The sequence below is a fragment of the Carcharhinus amblyrhynchos genome, unplaced genomic scaffold (genome assembly GCF_965287045.1).
Source record: "Carcharhinus amblyrhynchos unplaced genomic scaffold, sCarAmb.v2.hapA scaffold_38, whole genome shotgun sequence".
In the NCBI taxonomy this organism is placed as follows: Eukaryota; Metazoa; Chordata; class Chondrichthyes; order Carcharhiniformes; family Carcharhinidae; genus Carcharhinus; species Carcharhinus amblyrhynchos.
In genome coordinates, this window is record NW_027649779.1 from 1,532,729 (window position 1) to 1,549,678 (window position 16,950).

The 16,950-nt window shown below is 42.1% G+C and overlaps 1 gene segment (V, D, J or C); it reads left to right on the plus strand.

Annotated features, from left to right (window-relative positions):
* The first annotated feature begins 208 nt into the window (after positions 1-208).
* LOC145362369 (Ig heavy chain C region-like) lies at positions 209-14,994 on the plus strand. The segment is given in 8 exon segments: positions 209-254; positions 388-683; positions 1,927-1,978; positions 11,347-11,655; positions 12,602-12,907; positions 13,404-13,411; positions 13,815-14,112; positions 14,603-14,994. Coding segments are annotated over 8 exon segments (1,707 nt in total).
* The last annotated feature ends 1,956 nt before the right edge of the window (positions 14,995-16,950 follow it).

Sequence of the window (16,950 nt, forward strand, 5' to 3'; positions counted from 1 at the left end):
TCTCCGAGTCCATTCTGTTGGGGGTGTGGAAGGTGGGACGTGGATCCAGGCGCCGCCTCCAGCAGGGAATCAACAGGCGGCGCCTGGAAAGCCGCCCCCTTCTGCCGGGTATTTAAATACCGCTCACTGGGACCGGAATCCAACAGTCCGGGAGTTGGTTTGTTCACTGAGTTCCTGACACAACCATTTCCCCCAAATCACCAGAAACATGAGCTCGGCGATTTCTCTCAGTTTGTTGCTGACTTTCTTATCTTGTGAGTTTTTTGTTTATATTGTCCAAGTCTCTCACTGTTACTGTCTCAATGTTAGTCTGTCTCCGGAATGTTCCAGACTCAGCAATATGTCACCAAGATAAATCCTGTTTTTTTAAAAAATATATTTTTACAGGTGTCCAGTCGGAGATTGTGTTGACCCAGCCAGAGACAGAGACCGGGCGTCCCGGAGGCTCCCTGAAACTGACCTGTGAAACCAGCGGATTCAATCTTGGCAGCGCTTACATAAACTGGATCCGACAGGTTCCCGGACAGGGGCTGGAGTGGCTGGTTAGCTACCATAGCTCAACCAAAAAAAACCACGCCCCATCAATTAAGGACCGATTTACTGCGTCCAAAGACACTTCAAACAACATCTTCTCTTTGGAATTGACGAGGTTGAAGATCGAAGACACCGCCATCTATTACTGTGCAAAACATCACAGCGAGAGAAACCAGGGATGCACCCGTACAAGAACAGCTCGAGAGGGAATCCAACAACTTCCATCATAACCTGAAGGTCAGTATCTGTTTTAAATATAATATGACACGAGTGATCAGAACCAAGACACAAACCACTTCTGACAAACCCAACTTAGTGAAACTGAAACATTAAAGCAAGAAAACACACAGACATAATGGGCTGAGCTTTTTACTTTGCTTATATTTACTGTTCACTGTTTCAGCAATTACACACCTGGATATAATGTTTGTTTTTATATTTCTGATGCTTGGAGGAGGTGATTCTAGATTATGTTTTGTAAATTGTTACATGAAGTGTAAATTACGTCAAGAATAGTGGTCTATTTGAGGTGAACATTGAGCGGCAATACTGAACAGAGAGTGAGCGCAGTTTTTGTGTGGCTGTATGCCACTGTGATTCGATGGGGTCACAATGCTGAGCACAGCGACATCCTCATACAAAAACCTCATGGAAAGAGATTGCTCAAATTGATGATCAGTACCACAGCAGGATTTTCAAAGTAAATGAGGCTTCAGTGAAATAATGTGAGGAAGTAATATTAGTTTGTGAAAAGGTGTAAAAATCTTCCGGTAAAATTGTGTTGAACGATATGCTAAATCCACATAGAGGGTGCAAAAGCATTCCGATACCCTTTGTAAATAGAATGACTGAGGCAAGCTACAATATCTCACTCATTCGCTCTTAGGAGAGGCATAATGAGATTGTTGAGAGAACAGTGAAATTAAAACTCTCTATTTTACAGTTAGCAGTCAGGCGCAGTATCTGTCATGCTGTGACTCACTGTGATAAGCGGGGGTGACACAGCAGTTATAGCCAATACAAAAAACCCTCAGCACTAATTGACGGAGTCTGGTTCAGTGCTCTGTTTTACAATCCAACATTATTTACAATGCTGCATTATTTATGTCCAGCACTGCACAAATAGCGAGAATCAAATGGAAAATTTATAATAACTATTCAGTTATCACTTGGTGTTTTCAGTAACATGTTCATGTGATGCTCTGTGAAATACAAAATATCAGGTTTATTTATGGAGAGCGAACGGTATTCACAAATATAATAATAGTTCAATGAACATTAACTGACTTTGCTTTTCCTCTGGTTTGTGAATATTTAAAATAATGGTAGTTTTTTTCTGTCTATGTTTTGCAGTCCCAGTTATTGTATGACCCAGCCAAGGGAATGTGACAGTGTGACTTCTTCGAGTACTGGGGACAAGGGACCGTGGTGACGGTGACTGCAGGTGAGAACCATCCAATTATTTAGTAACTGTTTTACTTGTTTTATATTTTTTATCGATTTTATTAATTCATTCGTTCGCTGAAATGTGGTTTGCTGGATTCTGTGCTAAAAATCTTAACAATGTTTCATTTGATTCTGCTTAAAGTGGGCTTATAAAATTCTACTGTTAATTGGCAAAAGGTGATGCTGAGGGATTCGATCCTTGGTTGTTCTATTTTGGTGTTTATCTGCTGAGGGCATTGTTTGGCTGAGTTACTTTAAAAGTTATTGTCTGTGAAACAGTTCGACATTCCTGCAACGTATAAATTCGGTGACATCTCGTGGCTGCCGGTTGTACCACCTACTGCATACGCATTTGACATCGAACCCAATATTAACAAAATTTGTTAAAGATTCTGTATTAATTGAGCGATCATGTTCCGCTTACTCGCAATGCTGGTGTAGTTCTGACATGTGTATGTTCATTTTAATTATGGATTCGTTTGGTGATGAGCGGATTGGCTGGATTTAAATTTGTGATTTTCTGTGAATATTACATTTGATTTTGTTGAAAGAATTTGTATGATTCAGCTGCTTCTGCATTAAGCGGGGTTCAGTGAAATACACTTTTTTTTCTGTTGAGGTGATTGTGGATCTGTGTGACTTGGAATCAGTAAATTTTTTGAAATGGTTTGGCGATTCTGCATTATTAAAACTCTGTGACACTGACCTGTTGCATACTTTGTGATTGAATACAAACAGCCTTCGCGTCTGAAACTGTCTGACGCATGATTTTTGGCTGAAATCAGGCAGGCTTTATTCCGTTGGTATTTTTGAAAATCATAATTGATAATTGCAGGTGAAGCTAAATCACAGTTTACGCCGTTTTGTTTTTCAGAATACAGTTTTGCCATTGCATTCACTATTTGGGTTACATGCAATGTTTAATTTCAGTGATTGCTGCAGCTTTTACCATCCAAACGTTCAAACATGTTTGAAATTTGATCCAATATGAATAAAATGTGGTAAAGCTTCCATACTAAATTCTTGGATATATTCTATCTCTTCACAATGCTATTGCTATTATTCCAGATTTCTGTTTTGTTTGATAATTCATACATTTGGTGATGAGCTGTTTTGCTGGATTCGATATTGAGATTTTCTTGCAATGTTGCATTTGATTATGTTGAATGAATAATTGAACTGTTTCTTCATGAAAGGGGCTATTTCCCTCAGTGATGTGCTTTGGAGAATTTTTCTTCAGGAGATTCTGTGGTTCGACCACTATGAAAGTGTGTAAAATTTGCGAAGTGATTTGGTCTTTCGGCATTATTCCGGCATTGTTTAACCTCGGTGGCACTGAGCGGTTACACGTTTTCTAGATGAATGCAAAGCATCTATGAATTTGAAAGTCCTTGTAGTAGAAAACAAGCAGGTTCTTGGGGAAAAAAATGAAATAAAGATATCACAACATTTTTATAATCTTGAACTACCGTTTACAAATTAAAATAAATCATGACTTACAAAGTTCATTTCCACACTAAGTCGCTACTGCGATCACAAACTTCTCATTAACACATTTGATCATACGATATATACAAATCAAACAATTATTGATCGTTAATATTATTCCATATTCACCAAATATCATTCAATATTAATATCATTATTCATTATTCGCCTTTAATAGTTCTGCTGCACTTTACACACAATTTAAATGACCGGGAAAGTTTATAGGCTGCAAATATTTTTTGTGATAATTCCAGGAATTATTTTAATGGCAACTTGCTGTTTCCACAGCAGCGCTCAATTCAACAAGGTACTTTCCATTAGTCGTTGTATTCCAGATTACGTTCGCATTTACTTGAATATGAGTTTTGCAGAATAAAACGTTGTATTTTTGGCATTTTTTGTATCCGATTATTTTTTTTTTCTGTGCAGTCGCAATAAGATTATTCCTTCCAAGTAATTTGTAATTGGATACCGAGATAATTAATTACTAATCTCATCTCAAAATTTGTGAAATGGTTTGGTGTTTCTCAATTGTTTCTGTATTTTTTCAACTCAGTGATACTGAGCAGTTACACGCTTTAAGGCTAAATGAAAATAAAACTGCGTTTGAAAATTCTTGTCGGGATAAAGTAGAAGGGTTCAGAAAATAAAATAATTAGATGTTACAGCTTTTATCCGTGTTAACTAATTCTTGGATATTAAAATAAATGATGAATTACGATTGTTACTGACATTGTATCTCGGTTAGAGACATTACACTATCTGTCATGTTGATGCGCTCATTTTGAGAAAAAAGAATTGCCCTGTTTTTTTTTGGAGGGGGGGATTTGAGACTGACCGGGAGAAACAGTTAAAATGCAAAAGGAGTTTTGAAATGAACACCAGGTTAAATTAATTTTATTATTGATTATTTTGTTGTTGTAGTTTGACCTTTGGTCGATTAGAATCGAACAGTTTAAATAAGTTTGACAGAGTGAACAGAGTTTTCTGAGAGATGGAATTCGCTGACACTCAAGTAATAGTTCATATAATTGTGTTTTGAGCTGTGGTAAATTGTCAACAGAAACTGGCTAGAGATTGACAAGTTAATGCTTGAAATTCAACAAGATTAATTTAGACTAAAAAAAAATATAAATAGCATGATATTATGTCTCCCATTACTGCTGAACACAGTTTCGAATTATGGGAAGAATACATGACAGAACAATTGATTCCATGTGAACCTTACGTTAAATTCATATTAAATATTGCCATGAAGAAAACGTCTGGATTTATTTCTGCATCATGTTTTAGTGCTACAGAGGATTGAACCAATTGTCCTTTTTGTGTGGCACTGTTTAATTCAGATCTTCTTTAATTAAACAATGTGTTCAGTAATTAAGTTATTAGATGCACTAAGTTACTAAATCTGGGAAGCAGTATAATGATTTCAAACTGCCAGGCCGTTACAGTCTAGGCAAACTCAGAAGTATGCATTTTTTCATCACGTTTATAGGTTATGATAAATCATTTGTAGTCAAAGTGACACATTACAATGTGATTAGATTTAAGTAAATGGATGACAGATGTCTGAATGTTTCCATTCTGTAATTTGTAATTATTGTTTTACATTGTCTAAGATTTAATTGTTATCAAATTATTTCACAATGTTGGGGGCAGAAGCACGTTTTGAATGATTGAAAACTCATTTTATTACAGAGTACAAATCAGCTCACAGGAAAACTACCTAGCAATGGACAATAATGTTAAATATAACATTGGTGCTGATTAATTCAAAGCAAAAGACCTTGAATATTGCACTGGCCTGCAAAATATTATTGGTTTTAGACAGTATTTATTTATATCAAAAATGAGTACAGAAACAACACATTTATTTACTCAGCTATGGTCAGTTTGATAAAGTATTTTGCCTTGATTATTTTCTTGATTACATTTAATTAAGAAATTAACTCGAATCCGGTAATGATTTTCAATGTAACTGTTTCTTGGTTTGTTTAATTCTTACTGTGTCACTGCATCTCTGTTAGGAACATTGAACAGTTACTGTGTCACTGCATCTCTGTTAGGGGCACTGAACTGTCCTGAATCTGTTATTTTTGATTGCTCCTTTTCAGCGAAATTACATTTTTACATAGTTTTTGAGATGTCAGACGGAGAAATACTTAAAATGAATATCAGTTTAAGTTATAATGGGCTATTGACTTTCTGTTTTTGTAAGTTGACTGTTGATAAATTAGTCTTTAACAGTTTGAATGAAATTGAAAGATTGAACAGATGGATCTGCTGGGCAATCGACTGTTGCACCGAATGTGTCTGTTCTGTTTCTGTGGTTGTTGTCACTGTGTTAGGACCAGGAATCTGCCTGACTGGTTGTAAATCTTCTGGTTCCTTTTGCTGTATTTTGGAGTGAAATTTGATTTATTTCTTCAAGAAACGTGTATCTGTTTGAAAAAATGTGATAGTTTGACTTGATATTTGACTCGGCGTCTCTGAAATAAGATCCCCTGAAACATATTGTGACCATCAGAGAAGCAGAAACGTCAGACTGTGGAGAGAGAATTGGTTGATTTTTAAGCAGTGATGGACTCGCCTTGGGAATGTTCGATGAGCAAATGCAAAGTGAGATTTACTATATTGTGCTCCGTGCTACAGCAGTCCCTGGACTGTTTAGTATGACCGTTGAAGGGCCAAATTCATTTGCATCTTATTTTTAATCTTCTAAAGGCATTTTCAAGTCATTTGCTTGGCCAGAATATTTAATCTCCCCTAACTGTTCCTTCACAAAGTGTTGATATGAAGCATCCTGAACAACTGCAGTCCATATGCTGCAGGCACCTGCCGTGCTGTTAGGCTGGGAGTTCCAGGATTTTGACCCAGCGATTATGAATGAACTGAGATGTTGTTTCATGTCAGGATGGTGTGTGTTTTGGAGGGGAACTTGCAGGTGATAGCGTTCATATGTGACTGATGCCCTTGTCCTGTTAAGATGTAAAGGCAGCGGGTTTGGACACTATTCTACGGAGCCTTGGTGAGTTGCTGCAGTGCATGTTGTATACAATACACACAGTGCTGGCACTGCTTGTTAGTGATGGAGAGAGTGAATAGGGTGAATGAGGGGCCGGGTAATCTTGTGGGTGGCTTTGCCCTGGATTGTGTCAAATTTGGTGAGATTTTACAAGTTTCACTCATTGAGGAAAGAGGAAATTATTTAATTGTGACTGACTTGTGAAAGATTTAAATGTTTTTCCAACCCTTGTCCCGCAGTCCATATTGTGCTCACTTGTCACTCCCACTTACTGTGTGAGTGGGTGAGTATGTATGGAGTGAGGGTGCTTTTCCAGACTGAATCAGGCAGATACAGACTTACACAAATCACACACTCTCACACACATATATACACACATACACACTCTCATATTCTCTCACACATATACTCATATATGCGCACACTTTCTTTCTCATTCGATATCTCTCATACACATTCTCTTTCTCTCACGATCTACATGCACTGTCTCAAATACAAATACATTCACGCTTCCGCTCTCTCAATCAGTCTCTCATACCCTCATGCACAAAAACTCTCACACGCACACAGTCCCACACACATTCTCTCTTACACGCAGACACATAGACACACATAAGCACAGTCTCGCAGTCTCGCTCACACACTCTCTCTCCCACACTCTGTCACACATGCTCAAGCTGTCTCATATTTATTCACTAACACTCTCTCACAATTCCTCTTGTACACGCATCTCTCTCTCACACACACATATATTTCTGTCTCTCTTGCACACAGTATCTCGCACATGTACATTCTTGCTCTCTCACACCAGCTCTCTCAAAAACACTCTCTCACAAACATAGACCCATGCACACACTCTAGCTTACACACAGACACAGTCTCTCACATAAGCACAGTCTCGCACAAACATTCCCCCACACATGCCCACAGTCTCTCTTTCTCTGACACACAAACGCACAACGTACCTCTCTTAAACACTCCACTTAACACAGAAACATGTTCTCTCAACAATTATTTCACACACACACACACACACACACACATCTACTCTCTATTTTTCACACTTTTTCTCGCTGACACACACTCTACCCCGCCCCTCCACACACACACACAGCACAGACACAAACACTTTTCTTCTGTCACGCATACACATTGCACACATCTTTCACACGCACTTTCACTCATTTACGAACAGATTATTTTGCTTCACAATTGGGAAACACTGTCCCCTCTTGCAAATGCAGCCCACTGTCTCGCACATGTGCAAACAGAGACTATCACACACAGGCACCATCACAAACACATTCACCCTTACTCTCTCTCTCGCAACACACCCAAACACCCTCTCACAAACCTTCCATCTCACATACGTCATACTAACTGTCCTTAACATCATAGAATAGAAGCATAGGATCCGACAGTGCAGAAGGAGGCCATTCAGCCCATCGAGTCTGCCCCAACAGCAATCCCCCCAAAGCCCTATCCCCATAGCCACATGTATTTACACTGACTAGTCCCTCTGAAACTAAGGGGCAATTTAGCACGACCAATCCACTGAACCCTCACATCTTTGGACAATGGGTAGAAAAAGGACGCCCAAAGGAAACCCAAGCCGACACGGGGTGAACTTGCTAACTCCACACACAGTAACCCATATCGGTTAGGCAGCAGCGCTAATCACTGTGCCACGGTGCCAACGCGCCCATACACACCCTCCCCCACCCCCCGCCATTTGAATTTGAATGAGTGTCTGATCGAGGAGCTCGAGTAAAACTTTCGGCGGGAAATTCTTTTCTGGAGTCATATTTAGCACAAAGCAAGATGGTGATGGTTGTTGAAGGTCAAACATCTAAGTTGAGGTATCACTGCAGGAGTTCGGCAGGGGACTGTTCTGGGACCAACAATCTTCTATTGCTTCATCAATGACACATTCCATTCAACATGAGGTCAGAAGTAGGGATTTCCATGTGTTACACCGGACACAAAGACACAATCAATAAGATGGGATCTGGCTGAGACTAAGTCCGCCTGGCTCCCCAGTACTGGTGTAAACCTGGTGTTTGATTCCTGTGTGACCCTAGTTTTGCTGGAAGCTTCCCTTCCAGCTCCCTCAGTCTGTCTATTTGTTCACTGATCCGTGTTTCTGAAAGAAAGGCCCCGACATTAAAGCAGCTGCCCGGTGATCTACACTGATTCCTGACTTTACACAGCCCTGTTACTGAAAGCTGATCAATGGAGAGAATCGGGAAAAGATCGATGGAGAGGGAGAGGAGGAGGTGGCACACTGACACTCACTCCCCAACCACCCACCCACCCACCCCCACTCACTCACTCACCCACCCACCCCCACTCACTCACTCACCCACCCCCACTCACTCACTCACCCACCCACCCACCCCCACTCACTCACTCACCCACCCACCCCCACTCACTCACTCACCCACCCCCACTCACTCACTCACTCACTCACCCACCCACCCCCACTCACTCACTCACCCACCCCCACTCACTCACTCACCCACCCACCTCCACTCACTCAATCACTCACCCACCCCCCACTCACTCTCTCACCCACCCCCACTCACTCACCAACTCACCCAACCACCTCCACTCATTCACTCTTTCACCCACCCCCCCACTCACTCAGTCACTCACCCACCCTCCCTCACTCACTCACTCACTCACCCACCCGCATTCACTCACGCGCCGACGCACTCCCCACCCCCCCCCAACTCCAACTGCTCCTCTCGAAATAATGAGGTTGGACGCTCTAGGGCTCTTTTAAAAGTGAAACAAAAATCCCAGTTCTCACTGGGGCCGACTTCCGTTTTACACTCCCGGCTCAGAAAACAAACCTCCGAAAAAAAGTTACGTAAAATTCCCTCTTACCTACAAGCTCTCTTCACTGACTCACCATTCCAACTGCTCCACTCATTCTCATTCTCACTCATTCAATCGCTCACCCTCACACACTCACATTCTCTCACTCACACTCACTGAATCTGTGTAAGGAGGTCTGCAACGAGAAAGAGAATGACCTCAAGCGGCAGTTTGATGTTTAAAATTGGGAGCTGCCCTGGGAGTGCAGAGAGCTGGAGGGAATCGGTGGGGGCTCGGGGCCAGGGACAATGGCAGAGTCAAGTGAAAACAGGGAGGTGGGGGAAAGGGCAGAGGGCCGGGGGAAGGGGCAGATGGCCGGAGGAAAGGGCAGAGAGCCGGGGAAAAAGGGCAGAGAGAGAGGAGAAAGAGGAGGGAGCAAGGGGAAAGGGCAGAGAGACCAGTGAAAGGGGAGTCAGCTAAGAGAAAGGACAGAGAGACGGGAGAAAGGACAGAGAGACCAGGGAAATGGGGGAGAGCTAGAAGAAAGGGCAGGGAGGCAGGAGAAAGGGCAGAGAGCCGAGGGAGAGGGCAGGCAGACGCGGGAAAGGGCAGAGAGCCCAGGGAAAATGGCAAAAGAGTCTGGAGGAAAGGGCCGAGAGATGTGGGAAAGGAGAAGAAGGGTAGGGAGCAGGGACTGAGGGTAGAGAGCTGCGGGAAAGTGTAAGGGGCTGAAGGAAAGCGCAAAGAGCCAGGCGAGAGGGCATACAACTGGAGGGAAGTGTAAAGAGCCAGGTGGAAATACAGAGAGCAGGATGAAAGGGGAAAAGAGCCCTGTCCAGAGATATGGACAGGTGGAATGTCAGAGAGCCAGGGGAAAGGGCAAAGAGCCGGGGAAAATAGGCAGAGAGTGGGTGATCGACGGGCTGAATGATATGCTCTGTCTGAGGCCAGAACTCTTCATTCACCTGACGAAGAGGTAAACCTCGAAAGCTTATGAATTTACTATCAAATAAATCAGTTGGACATAAACCTGGTGTTGTCAGACTTCTTACAGTGTTTACCCCAGTCCACATCATGAATGAGGAGGGACAGAATAGAGCTAGCACCACAATCAGCACATGTGTAATCTCAGTGAATGATGGAGGAGATTTCAGCGCCCGAACAGCCAACTCTTGCTATTAATGTGTGATCCTTCAATGAGTCAATGATGCATTTATTTGAATTTATAATCACATTTAGAGTTTCCTGATCATTCAGTAAGTGTTCATTCCGAAGGTATTTTTGAAGCAAAGTCACTAATCTTCGTTTTGTGGAGAGAGAGGCAGTGAGTTGGAGAGAGGAAGGGGCATCAATCAGTTTGAACACAGGCAATTTCCAAAACTAGTGTGGAGATCCCGGAGTGAAGTTGGTGTGGGCACAGTAAGGATTCTCACAACACCAGGTTAAAGTCCAACAGGTTTATTTGGAATCGCAAGCTTTTGGAGTTCCCTCATCAGGTGAGTGGATGATATGAATGAAGAGAGAATTCTTCATCACAAAATGTTGTTGTTTGAGAAATAAATAGCGGCAGCAATAATGGAGAAAATATTTGCTCTTCTCAGTTAATCCAATGAATGACATGTAATTTTGAGGAAACCTGAATGTGTTTTTTTCCCAGTCTGATAGAGGTGGAGACAGGGATATGAGTTTCTACAGAGGTGACAATTCCCAAACGATAGAAGTAACACAATCTCAAAGGTGGATGTAGGTTTTAATCCGGAGATATTAGGATAAATTCATAATTCCAGTCAATGTTCGAGATAGAAACATAGAAATTAGATGCAGGATAAGGCTATTCGGCCCTTTGAGACTGCTTCTCCATTGACTTTGATCATGGCTCATCAATATCCTGATCATACCTATTTCCAATATCCCTTGATCCCTTTAACACCAAGAGCTATATTTAATACAGAAACATACTTGTAGCAACATGTTTGATGACTTAATAAACATAAATAAGAGTCTAACTTGTTCAATTGGCTATTCTTTCCCAGCAACACCGTCTCCGCCCACTCTCTACAGCCTGGTCTCCTCCTGTCAGCAACACAACTCCGACGGCGCCGTCACCTATGGATGTTTGGCGATGGATTACCTTCCAGATGTCGCCAAACTGACCTGGAAGAAAAATGGGCAGCAGATCACCACTGGGTTTAAGACTTATCCTTCAGTGAGAAACACCAAGGGAACCTCCACCCTGAGCAGCCAGTTAACGATCACCGAGTCAGGGGAAGAATGCCCCAAAATTGACTGTGAGGTTCGACACAGTGGCTCAGTCAAGAGCGTTGAAATGCCATGTAAGTGTTGTGAAACCTGGGTAAGTAAGGGGCGCTGTGATTGGACCGTATAAGATCTTAGTTATAACTGATTTATAGCACTCTGAAAAAATATAAATTGTGCAAAATCCAAGTAAGTGTCTACCGACTGAAAAGTCGTTCAAAATTAGAGAACCATTGAAATGTTACGGTGCAGAAAAAGACCATTTAGCCCATCATGTGTGTGTGGCCAGAAGCGAGAACACATAAACTAGCCATGCATTTTAAGCCCACTTTCTAGTCCTTGCTTCGTAGCCTTGCAGGTTGGAGCACTTGAGATGCAGATCCAGATATCTTTGAAATGAAAATGTTCCCTGGTAACTGAGCCCTCCTCATGGGGAATGAATTATTTCTACCGACGTCCACTATAATTTTGTGAACCACAATTACGTCACGCCTCAGCCTCCTCTTTTTCTAAGGAGAACAACATCTACCTCGCCTCATACCTGCAATTTTCAGGTCCAGGCAACATTCTTGGCAATCTCATCTCTCTCCAGAGTCATTACATGGTGACCAGAACAGTATGCAAACTTCAAACGTGATCTAACTAGTGTTTTATGCAGCTCCATCATTGCATCACAGTTTTTGTATCCAATACATCATATAATAGAGGAACTAATGTGAAATGCTTTCTTGATCAACTTTTCCAGGGGCCTTACTATCTACAAAGACCTGTGGACATACACTCCAAGGTCTTGCATTTCCTCAATCTCTCTCAACCTTCCATTTTGTTGATCATTCCCTTGCTTTGTTTGCCCTCCCCAAATGCATTGAGTGACACTTCTGACGGTTGAATTCCATTCGCCATTTTCCTGCCAATTCAACAAAACCATGATACAGTTCTCACATTGGCAGCTCTGGAGCTAACATAAAATAACTAATTTTAATTGTTGTCAATTGAATCTTCAAGTAACGTCTAAACATGTGTTTGTTGAAGGCCACATCCCCCCAGCTGTTATTCTCACCGTGAGTTCGAGTGAAGAAATCACAAGCAGGAAATTTGCAACCATCGTCTGTTCAATCATCGATTTCCAGCCAGGGTCACTGACGGTGAAGTGGCTGAAGAATGGGGAACCCATGGATTCAGGAATTGTCACCTCTCCCGCCTGTGAAGTGAACGGGAACTTCTCGGCCAGCAGTCGGCTGACAGTCTCCGCTGGGGAATGGTTCAGCAAAGCGGTCTATACCTGCCAGGTCACTCACCAAGGAAACACTCAGAGTCAGAACATCAGCGCATCTCAGGGTAAGAGACTCAAACAGAGGATAAAATATATCATTCCGATGTTAATTGGAATTAAGGATCTGTTAATTTTGGTTAAAAACATAGAACAACTAAATTATTGTCATGTAGTTTGCTGCATTAGGACAGTGCCTCGTTCACAATTTCATCAGAAAAAACAATTTTTTTGTTATTCCTTCGTGAGATTTGCATTTATTTCCCAAACCTGAGTGCACTTAAGTGTCAACCACGTTGTTGTGTACCTGCAGGCACAAGCTTGCCAGGCCACATAAAGGTTTACTTTACTAAGGAGCATTTGTGAACTAGGAGGGGTTTTACAACAATGGCTTCATGATGTCCATTCGAACATTTAATTATAGAACACAAGTTCCAAACTTGCAGTGATGATATTCGAATCTGTATCCCCAGAGTCTTACTCTAGGTTACAAGTCCATTGACAACAGCATATGCCACTTCCTCCCCTTAAAAGAGTGCCACCTTTCGGTTTGAAGTAATATAGTGAGTGAGGTGTCCTTGCTGTCAGCTTTTTCCTGAGACAGCTGGTAAGATTTGGAGAGACAGAAGGTTCGGATTGTTTCACAGGTCACAGCATAGGGGTAAAATATTGGAAAGTGCATCCATCCTATTTATAAACCAATGGTCAGTACTCTTTTTTCCCCCTGAGTTCAGGATGGTGTATTTGTTTGGGAATCCTGCAATGTTGAGTCATGAAAATGGTACCGCTGCAACAATACTTTAATAAAGGGAATAAGTTCATAGAACAAGTTAGTTTTTCATCGCCCATTGAAGCGGAAAGGCGATAGTTAGAGATTGGAGGTGACTTCGCCTTCTTCAGGCTGAGGACTAGTGTCTTGTTTCTGACGGGTGAGCTTGAGTTGATTTTCATTTTTCATTCTCAGATCCTTCCCAGTGCCATGTTCCTACAGTGACGATACAGCCACCACCAATAGAGCAAGTCTTACTGGTGGCGACCGTGACCTTAACCTGCATTATTTCTCATGCTCCTTATGGAGTTAACGTGTCCTGGATCCGAGACAGGAAGCATTTGAAATCAGAGATTGCCGAAAACCCAGGAGCGGATCCTGACAGCGTGATCAGCAAATTAAGCATCTCCACACAAGCCTGGCTGAGTGCGGCTGTATTTGAGTGCGTGGTGAGCCATCAGGATCTGCCGACTCCTCTAAGAACATCTATCCACAAGGAAACAGGTGAGCTGAGAGATTGAAAGAATAAATGTGTTACTGTGTCGAGTAATGGTCAATATTTAGCAGTCAATGCAATAATGGTCTCCCCTGAGTAGAAACTCGATTAACTAAAGACTCTGGGCCTATAGATATTGTTACGGGGAAATTTGATGTGTCGAGGAATGAAAAGTCAACTGAAGGCGATGCTATTGGGTTTAGATCAAATAAGGAGGGACGAGACTGATCTGGAACATAAAACACAGAAAACTAAAACAAAAAGTAAATCAGTTGGGCCGAACAGCCTGATTCTGTGCTGTAAACTTTCTGAAACTCCCCAGTCCGCCCCCCTGAGTTATTTGAGAAAACAATTGTGTTCACCTCTCCTCCAAGCTGCAAATCAAAAATGGAAAATTTTACAATCGAAATTGCAGCATATTTTCCTGATATCTAACCAGCCGCTTCATTGTCTCCAGAATTCTCCAGTTTATTGATATTTATTGTACATTTTCTGCAGATCCAAATCCACGGGAACCGGTCGTCTCTGTCCTCCTGCTCTCGGCAGAAGAAGTCTCCGCTCAGAGTTTCGTCTCCCTCAGCTGCTTAGTGAGAGGTTTCTCCCCCCGAGAGATCTTCGTCAAGTGGACCATCAACCACAAGCCGGTGAATCCCGGGAACTACAGGAACACCGAGGTGGTGGCGGAGAACGGCAATAGCTCCTTCTTCATGTACAGCCTGTTATCCGTTGAAAAAGAGGAATGGTCCAGCGGCGCTTCTTACTCCTGTGTGGTGGGACATGAAGCCATCCCCTTGAAGTTCACCAACAGGACAGTTGACAAATCCAGCGGTAAACTCAGTTTTATGGACATTTCCCTTGCACTGAAGAAAATCGTTAAGCCATGTGATTGAGAATCAATTGTTTCCATTAAAAACTTCAACAAAAATAATAAAATATTTTCCCCTAACGATAAATGAAATACCCAATTGCTTAATTGATTGTTTTTCAGTTTTACTTCCATTATATATCTTTGGTTTGACTCAGATGTTTCCAGTTTCGGGCCCAAGTCTTGTTGAACCAGTTCACCCTGCTCAGATAGACCCTGGGTTCGAGAGAGGGTAGAGCCCATTCATCACAGGATTCTGCAAAATCTCTTTACTGACTTTCCTCTCGTTGAGGAAAAATCCAACAATTTCAACACTTCTGACAAACAAGCACGACATTTAGATCTGGGAGTTCCTGCTTCTCTCATTGTCCATGTCTTTATCCATGGATACCAGCGTTAAGCTGCTGCACCGCACCCACTGGGAACTGAAGTGAGGGTCACACAGAAACATGTAGTAATAATCTCCCCATCAGAGAGAGGGAGGGTGAAATTGCTAACATACCGGATTCCTACTCACCCAAGAAGAGAGGGCAGAAGCAGTAGCTAACCCAGGTACCACTACTTCCTCAATGAAAAGAGGAGGAACGTTTAATCCATTGTACCTCCACTTCCTCAGTGGTTAGAACCATCAGGGACATTGCTTCACCCGGTAGAGAGAGGGAAACTCTGAGTTCACTCTCCTACCTCTGCGTTTGAAAGTGAACGGCTATCTACTATAAGGACCCAACAGCACAAATTAGCTCCCGGTTTACTTGCTCCAGGTGCTGAAATACCATTATCTCAATCATTGTAATATATATGTACTTGTGCAACATGATTTAAACATGATTCAATACTCTTGTTCCTGTTAGTCATGTTTTGGCACAGATTTCCCATGATACAAATTTAAACAAATAATAGACTCCTCACTGATTTTCACTTGTCTGTCCCTGGGTTTCTGAGATCCATAAATGATTTATTTCATTCGCGCTCCTGATGTCACCGTGGCACTGACATAAAATAAATTCATGCAGCAAACACTGACGATATAGTCCATTATTCGTATTGTTTGGATCATGTTCAGTTAATGATTGCAGTAAAACTTGGAGCAACAGTTAAAAAGTACACAGACTGACAATACTGCGCAGGAGTGTCATAATTATAAGCACACACACACACACACACACACATCGACACAAATGCACAAATACACGCACAAATACACAAACTCACACATGTGCACACAAATACAGAAAGACACAAGTAAATACACCCAATCGCATGCAGATCCCCCCCACCCCCCATCACACACACACACACACACACACACACACACACATATACTGAAAAACGGACAAGCACATTCAAATACAAACACAAAACACGCAAATGCACAACACACATAAATGCATACACAAAAACACAGAGAAACATGCATGCATACAAATATGTATTCATACACCATAAGTACATGCAAGATATGCACAAACAGACACAAACACGCACGTTCACGCAAATACACTCATGGGCAACACATGCGCGAAGAAAAATACACATACACAAATATGCACAGACACAAATACTTCCATGCACACATGGATAGAGGGACACATACATTCATTCTGTCTCTCACCACACGCACACACACTTACACACCCAGACACACCCACACCCACACACACATACGCACCCACACTTACACACACATATACACACACCCACACACATACACACTTACACACCCAGACACAAGCACACCCACGCACACACATTTACACACACACAAACACACACACAGTTACACAAACACACACAGACCCACACACATACACACACACACATACACACGCACATGCACTCATTGACATGCACTTGTACAAACAGGCAGAAAAACAACGTGAACACAAATAATCAAATATGTACAAACACACACACACACACTCACAGGCACACAGACACAGACGCGCGCACACACACACACACACACACAGGCATGCAAACA